This window comes from Vigna angularis, chromosome 1, assembly GCF_016808095.1.
Source record: "Vigna angularis cultivar LongXiaoDou No.4 chromosome 1, ASM1680809v1, whole genome shotgun sequence".
In the NCBI taxonomy this organism is placed as follows: domain Eukaryota; kingdom Viridiplantae; phylum Streptophyta; class Magnoliopsida; order Fabales; family Fabaceae; genus Vigna; species Vigna angularis.
Window position 1 is genome coordinate 37,563,344 of NC_068970.1, and position 8,681 is coordinate 37,572,024.

At 29.9% G+C, this 8,681-nt stretch overlaps 1 protein-coding gene across 1 annotated transcript; it reads left to right on the top strand.

Moving 5' to 3' along the window:
• Positions 1–390: 390 nt before the first annotated feature.
• On the top strand, positions 391–1,590 carry LOC108338384 (uncharacterized). The gene has a single exon (XM_017575230.2). The coding sequence runs from the start codon at positions 426–428 to the stop codon at positions 1,359–1,361; it is 936 nt and encodes a 311-aa protein (XP_017430719.1). The 5' UTR covers positions 391–425; the 3' UTR covers positions 1,362–1,590.
• The last annotated feature ends 7,091 nt before the right edge of the window (positions 1,591–8,681 follow it).

The following is an 8,681-nucleotide window of genomic DNA, read 5'->3' on the forward strand; positions in this document are numbered from 1 at the left end:
AAGTTGAAATAAAAACTGAAAACCTAAAATAGAGAAAAAGGAGAGAATACTAAACGAAGAAGGCTGATTTCGAAATTTTCAAATATAAAACCCTGTTCTTTTTCAAAATTAGATTTCTTTAAAAAAAATTTTTTTAAAATGGTCCAATAAAAAACTGATACATGCGTTGCCAATTTTTTTGTCAAAATTGCATCGTTAAAATATAGCGATTTTTTTTTAATAGACTTTTCTCGCTTCTTTTCCCTGTTTGAAAAAGTCATTTCGTATGAGGAGACTTGCTTCCACGAACGTACTAGAATAAAAATCAATAAATAAAACGCGTTAACAAGTCAATTCTAAATGTAATAATTATTAAAATAAAAAGTAGTTTATATATGGGAAGAAAGAGGATCAAATTCACTTCGCTGTTCTTCTCTCCTTCCGATATGACTCCGAAGAAGAGCCTCTGGAACTTCATTTCTGAAAGTCAGCTCATCCTCAAAGCACATGCTCGTCACTTCCATATTCTATCTCTCATCTTCCTCTATCCCCTCTCGCTCTCCCTCCTCCTCTTTCCCACCATCTCTAACCTTTTCGACTACTTCTTCACCCAAAACTCTCCCAGCCTTCTTCCACCACAAACAATCAACCCCATCTTTCTCCTCTATTCTCTTTTCCTTTTGGTTTCCTCCAACTGTGGAATCATCACCATCATCTATAGCGTTTTCCACTTCTCCCATGACGAACCCGTGAACCTCCTATCCGCCATAAAGTCCATTTCCACTTCCTTCCTACCCCTCCTCGCCACCAGCATCGTTTCCCAACTCATCTTCTTCTTCATCTCTTTTTTCTACGGTCTTCTCTTGATTCTTCTCATTCACGGGGCCAAGCTTTTCCATCTAACGCTTCTTCCACACTCCTCACCCTTCATCATAGGATTCTTAATTGCTCTTCCTATGATAGTCGTGCAGACGTATTTGGAAGTTAACTGGATCCTAGCGAGTGTTATTGTGGTGGTGGAATCGTGTTGGGGTATAAAGCCCCTGAGAAGAAGTGCGAAATTGATTAAGGGAATGAAAGGAGTGGCCCTATCTTGTATCTTCCTCTATGGATTCTTGGGGTTGATCGTGATTTGGAACTTGCTTTATTTGACGAGGGGTCAGGATGGATTTACAGAAAGTTGGTTTGCTGCGGGGTTGAAATGGGTGCTGATTCTGTTATTTTGTTACACCCAGACTATTGTTATGCTTGCTAAGATTGCTGTTACTACAGTACTGTACATATACTGCAAGGCAAATAACGTTGAGATTGTAGAGGAGTTTGGAAAGGAATATGTTAGCTTGCCCTTCCATGATGATGGGAAAGTCTCGCAGGTTGTTTGAGTTATGTGTCTGCTGTGAAAGTGAAAAATCTATGTTGTGAAATCTCTCTGTAATGGATGCCAATGGGGATGGTTTTCTCTTAACCCTGAATAAATTTAGTTTTGCTCATAAAGTTTGACAGGATCAAATTTTATCTTTTGTAATCTGGTAAAAACTATGATGGGAAGTGGATAGTACGAGGATTTGTGTTTGGTTATCAGATCTATAAATAAAATTCATATTCATTGTCGATTTTACTGTAAATTAATATGAAATTATTGTCTTATTAATCACTGAACCAACGTAAATCCAACCCAGTTTACTTGTTACCAAATTTAAAACATTCAAATCCAATATCGATTGACGAGTTAGTTAAATGAGTTGATTTAATAATTTATTTAATTATATATATTTTTTCAATCTTAAAATGTAACAAATTGTTTCTAATTAAAATTTTAATAGTTTAATTTAAATATAATATAAAATTATGTTAAATTTTATATATAATTTAAAATAAATAAAAAATATAATATAATCTAAATATAATTTAAAATAAAATTTATATATAACCCAAATACAATTTAAAATCATGTTAAACTTTAGATGTAATCTAAAAACACAAAATAACAAAACAAATTATTATCTCTAACTTATGTATTTATAATATTAGAGTTTTAGATAAATAATCTACAGTATAGGAAGTTTAAAGTTTTCAATATTTATTTAAAATTTATGGATAGATTAGTGAGTCAATCCGACTCACCATAGATTCAATCCGAATGAAATGAGTTTTTGAATCCGAATGAAATGAGTTTTTGAATCCAGGTGAAATGAGTTTTTGGTGGACTAGGTCCAATTTTAACCTATGCTGAAATTTATAATTTTCTTAAACCCAATCCAACTCGAAATCGTTATGAACCGTATTGACTAGTAGAATTTTACACATTATGACAATAATAATATTTAGATTGACGTTTGTATTTATTATTTTATCATTTGAAATATTATTTAAATAATTTTTTTATCAAAAGATTATAAAATATTATAAACTTATATAATAAATATTAAACATAAAAATAATAAATATTATCTTTCCTTCAAATATAGAAAAAATTATAATTATATAAATAATAGATAAAATATCAAATAATAATGAAATATAAGAAAGTAAAGTAATTATAGAAAAAGTAATTATCTTACGAAACAAAAAAAAATTAATACATATTCTTTAGAGTATATAATAATGTAAAAATATAAATATTGCTATAAAGACATTTAAAGCCACATCATTCTTTTTTTAAGGATTATATAATAAAATACTCTTTATTTATATTTTAAAGAGTGATACATAAATATGGATGATAAATGAACTCGTTTATGTGAATATCCATTAAAAGTATTTTTGTTTCGACAAAATACCTTTGTATTTACTGGATAAAGATATGGATATAGGAAATACTATTTGTTTTTCAATTTAATATATATATATATATATATATATATATATATATATTTATTTATTTATTCTTCGTGGTCGTACTCGTGCCAATATCCATCTTCGTCAATATTCTTATTTTTATTTAAATTGTCAAAATACTCATAATTTATAAAGTAACATAATAAATAAATAAATATATAAATGTTACTCACAAGATTTTACTTTAAATAGAGGTACAATGAGTTAATCAGAATCATTACTCAACATTTATTACAAGAAAATTTTATATTATTAACCACCAAAATTTGTCATTAAATCAAAATAATAATGGTCAAACATTCTTAGGTTAAATCTTTATTAGTCAAATTTATTGACTGAATAGAAATTTCATCGGTAATTACCTACAGAAAAATTCGCCAATAAAATTCTTCAATGAATATTGCAATCTGATTCATTTTCTTCCTCATCCTTACCAATAATATAAAGACAAAATCCATCATATGTGTACTCTATCAATCATTATACTAAGCTCAAAGACACAATGATCAAACATGAAGCATAACAAGGTAGTCAAGATAGGGATCATGGCTCTTAATCTTGCACGAATGGAGACTAACATCGTTGATGGTGAAGTCTGGGGTGGGGGACGTTATGGTAGTGGTTTCAAGCTTGGATAGTGATCTCGCAAGAGAAGAAGAGAAGATGGTTTATGTGAAGAAGATGGAAGAACAACGACTACTCACTATAGTATTCCTAGATCTGCAACTAAAAATAGAGAAGAGAAGGAATGATGTTAGTGACACTAGTGACATTGCCAAACACGTCACACAATGTGAGAGAGGAAAAAGAGATGTATTCCCATGACGTGAGGTTCAATCACAACGATAACAACTCTACGGAATTGTGAAGGTATTAGTGGTAATGCTTTGGATGGTGACTTTTAGTAGAGTAGATACTGACAAAGCACCTAGTAGCAATTAACGATGCTCACAACCACACTAAACTAATGAAGGAAATGTGAAGGAAGGAGAAAGTCATGGAAGTTGTGGTGGATATGAGAACATGTGTAGTGATGCCATGGAGAGGAATGAGAAACCTTAAAAGCTTCTATGACCGAAAAATAAGGGATTTGGATTGGGTGGGAAAATTACTGCTCCTTTTTTAAAATGGATTTTAATGTATGTAATTGTTGACAAATTTTTGTTGTTAGTAAAACAAAATTGTATTATTGATAGATTTATATCCATTAATAATTGAAACTTTAAAATCCATTCATAATTTAAATAATTTGTTGTGATACATATAAATGCTACCCACAAGGTTTAAACTTGAATAAAGGTACACTGAGTTAAATAGAATCATTACTCAACCTTTACATATATATATATATATATATATATATATATATATATATATATATATATAAAGAGGTTGAAAAATAGTTCTGATTAACTTAGTATACTTCTGTTCGAAGTTAAACTTTGTGGGTAACATTTGTAGTCTTTGGCTAATGGAGTTAAAAATAAAAAATAATAGAGCATAAAGAAGAGTGGTGAATACAATTCTATTATTAGTTCATTGTCAACTATAAAAAAAATAAATCTAATTATTTCAGAAAATAAATCTTGAGACATTGGTAATAGATGATGTTGGATAGATTCTTCTAATAATATACCATGAAACATGCCTATGAGCTTTTTTCTACTAAATGAATCCAAAATTTATCTAATATGTAACTAACTCACGTCCCAATTCATGATGAAATAGAATTTTAAAGTGTACATGAATTCGCCATTAAAAATTATATGGATTGACATTAACAACAAGTATATGATTTTCCATATGTAGAGGGCCTTAAATACTTCTACCTTGATTGTTTGGTAATAATTTATCCTTTTACCTTTATTGGTAGAGATTTATACTTCTACCATGATTCCGTTAAGACAAGATCGTTTAATAAGACAAGATCGTCTAGCAACTCATGTTTTGAAGTTTAACAAATAGTATTTAATGAAATAACATCTAATAAAATTAACAGTCTAGGATAAGATTGTTAAACACCATAATCATATTAACATAATCCTAAACGCTCAATGTTACTCTAAAATCAAAAGTTGTTCAAACACTAAGTACATGTACCTTGGCTAAATGCTTAATGTCTAACGTATTAAATACATGTACATATAGTACTCTTTTGTCTGTTGGGTTGTGTTCTCTTTATTTATGCTGATCACAAAAAGTACAAAGCTTTTTCAAATGTCTTGCATTGGATCAAAAGAACGTTAAGAGATAGAAAGACATTCTAGGAATATTTCTTCAAGTGCTTTACTCTTTGCTCATCCATACAATAGTTATCTCTACAAAAGCACATAGCATCTGACGTCATAAAAAAAGGCTATCTACCTACGAGAAAGCCAATGCATATGAGTAACAGATCTTTTTTGAAGAAGGCTATATAAATAGGATTGCTTGAAGAGAAGACAAGAAGAACACTATATGAATTTTATGCTGTCTTTTTTTCTCTCAAGCTTTCATCATTTAACATTGTCATTGAAAAAGAAAAGTTTACTACTAGTCTTCAGATTTATTTGCATTGAAAACAATTGGTTGTTTAACTAAGTGCAGTTAAATGGTCTAGTTACTTAGACCAGTGAGACACAAAGAGTGGTGAAACTTGTCTAACCAGTGGGTTAATTGTAAAACTAGGAGTGGTTAAACTCATTGTAATTTTTTGAAAGATTAGTGGAACTCCTTAAGAGTGCTTAAGGGAGAATTAGTTTGGAGCGAACCAGTATAAAAATAAGTTTGCCTTATTACTTTTGTTTTCTAAAGTTTTCATAAATGCTCTTAGAAATACTTAAGTGTTTAACACTTATTACAGACCATTTAACCCAAAAGCACTTAAACACTTATTTGCAAAAATATTTAAAACTCTAACAAATGAATATAAATAAATAGGTTGAAAGTGGAATATAAAATAACCTTGTATTAATTTAAACTCATGTATTGCAAGACCAAGGATTAAGTAACTTTTTTTTTAGTTCTTGTGTTGTACTTTGTATAATACAAGCAAGAAAAACACATAAGATATTCCCAAATGTGTAAAATGAACAATGCAATAACCTCATTCATGACAAATAGTTTTTTTTTAATACTTTGAAAGGGTATGGGAAGAGTTTCATTTAGCCCAAGTGGGCACCAAATAATCTTACTAGAAAAAGCATGGGTCATCCAAAGTGACATGAAGAGACTAGATCGTTGATATGTAAATAAAACCAAAGCACGATCCATATGTAGAAGATTATCCAATGATGCCCAAGTAAGTAAAAACATAAAAATTATAAGTATAGAAGAATATATGAGATTGAAAGTGAGTACTCTCTCCAAGAATACATCATATTTATCATATTTGTAGGTAGATGTCAATAGTTAAGGTAATTAACTGATAATATAATTTATTGACAAATTATGCTTTACCAATATCATTGATTGATATATTATACTCCATTTAATTTATTATTTTTATATGTGTGTATAAATTATCAAATTTAATGATATTTCTGGTATAATGTGATCATAATTATGTTTATTATGGTGTAATATTTTTTGATGTACTAGAGTTGCATTTATTAATGAGAATATTATATTTATTTAATTTTATTCTTAACTCGAAGGGGGCAAATACAATATATATATATATATATATATATATATATATATATATATATATTGGTAATACATAATCGATTAAAAATAATAGATTGTTTAGCATCTCGTAGTTTTGAACTTTATCAAACAACATTCAACGAAATATCGTTTAAAGACGTATAACGTTTGGACAATGTGCACATCATAATAGCCTTGCTAAATGCGTATAAAACAAATCATGATGTGGCAAGTATAACAGAATAAACAACCGTTGTCAAAAACACGTTTAGTAAAAGAAGCCTTAAATGCTACATCTTCTTAATGGTCATTACTTGAAAAAGCTCAAACTTGTACTAAATGTTTATCATACTATTCATGTCTCAACATTATATCAACGTGTAGATCATTAAAGTCATCTACGTACTGTACCTTGTCTACTCTTCCTTTTTTTCTCTTTATTTGTGTAAATATTGACAACACCAAGATATACTCAAAAGCACTGCACGAGGATCAGAAAGACATTGTGAGAGAGGAATACATTCCTAAATTATTTCCTAATGCTTTATCTCCTACCATAGTTGTACAAGCTCTAACTGTGAAAGCAATATTGCTCTTCTCAAGGTGTAGAAAAGTACATATCTTCATATGAGAAGCCACATAATCTCAACAAAGTCAATTATCTTCGACTAATGGTTATCTTTTGTAAGACCCGAGAAAATATAGCATTTTAGAATAAAGTAGTATTAAGACTTGAGTATACTTCTTGTAAGAGTTGATATGTTTAACAGGGTGTTATGTAGCTCAGTTGGTGAGAGCTCCTTGGTGGGCTAAATGGTCTTGTGGTTACTTCTTTGTTAGAACATAAATGTTATGTTAGTTATTTATTTTGTTAATATAAGTGCAACACATGTTATTGTATGGTTGCTAAATCTGTGATGTCTTATATTCTCAATGTGATGTGTTGGCTTGTTGGTAGAGATGATTGTCTAGGATCGAATGGATGAGAGTTCAAATCCTAGGGAGAGAGGTTTGATGGGAAACCTTTTTTAATTTAGCTATATTTTTTCTTAAGGGCAAGAATGTCGTTTTCCTTTGTGTATTGAGGTGCAAGAATTATAAATGAGGGTATAGGAAGTAAAGGTCTACACTTGAAATAAAATAAGCTAAAAAAAATGATTTAAAATCTAGCAGTTATGTTTTTAAAAACCAGTTGGGATATTATAGGAAGCATTATCTAGACGGTTACTTTTAGTTTATAATATTAATTAATTTTAAAAAAAGATATTTCACTGAACTAGAAATAAAAAGGAGAAAGAGAAAGTAAAAAAGGAGACACTTAAAAAATTGAAAGGAAAAGAAAGAGAACACTATGAGACAAAGAGACTCGAATTTAAAGAGAGAGGAATTTCTCTATAGATAGTCGAAGCGTGAGAGACTGGGGATTGATTGATCTTGTGTAGATAAAACCTTAGAATTGCCTAAGGTATGGGAAACTTACCTTATGTAATTATTTATTTATTTGATCGATAGTAATTTTGAATGTTTTGAATGATTCATTGGAGTACGTGTGATTGTTTGGGTGAATTAGGAGATTGTGGTAGTCTCTATACCATGGAAATGTTACTATAAGACCAATAAATGTTGGTTCTTGTTTATGAGCACACATGAATCTAATTTTAGCAGGTAAATATTTAAATAATGGTTTAAAGAAAAATGAGTAATTACTAGAAAAGTTTGTTATGTGAGGCTAGAGGAACAAATTAGGAATTAGGGTTTTCTTTTAATTATAATTAGGGGTTGAGGTTTCCTTTCAAGCACAATTAGAAATAATTAGGGGTTAGGGGTCTTTTAATCACTGTTTAATGAAAATTTTTAATTACCTATAATATTCCTAATCGGGTAATTCAATTAAATCTCCTTAACCCTAATTAACTCTCAAATGGGATTCATTCTCAAAGAACTCTAATCAACCCCAAACTTTGTTTGATGGTTCGCAGACAGACCAACCTTGGGTGTCATAGCGGTCTCGTGTAAGATCCTCACTCAAGGAAGGTTTCCTTCTTCCTTTTTCTTCTGGTTCGGGCTCGCGATGCAGGAAAGGTAGGCATTATTCCTTCTTCCCCTTTATTTTGGTTATATGTTGTGTTTCGCATAGAGGGGAGACTTTCTTCCTCTTCACTATGTTACTGGTCTTTCATAGGAAGGAAGACATTTGATCGATAGTAATTTTGAATGTTTTGAATGATTCATTGGAG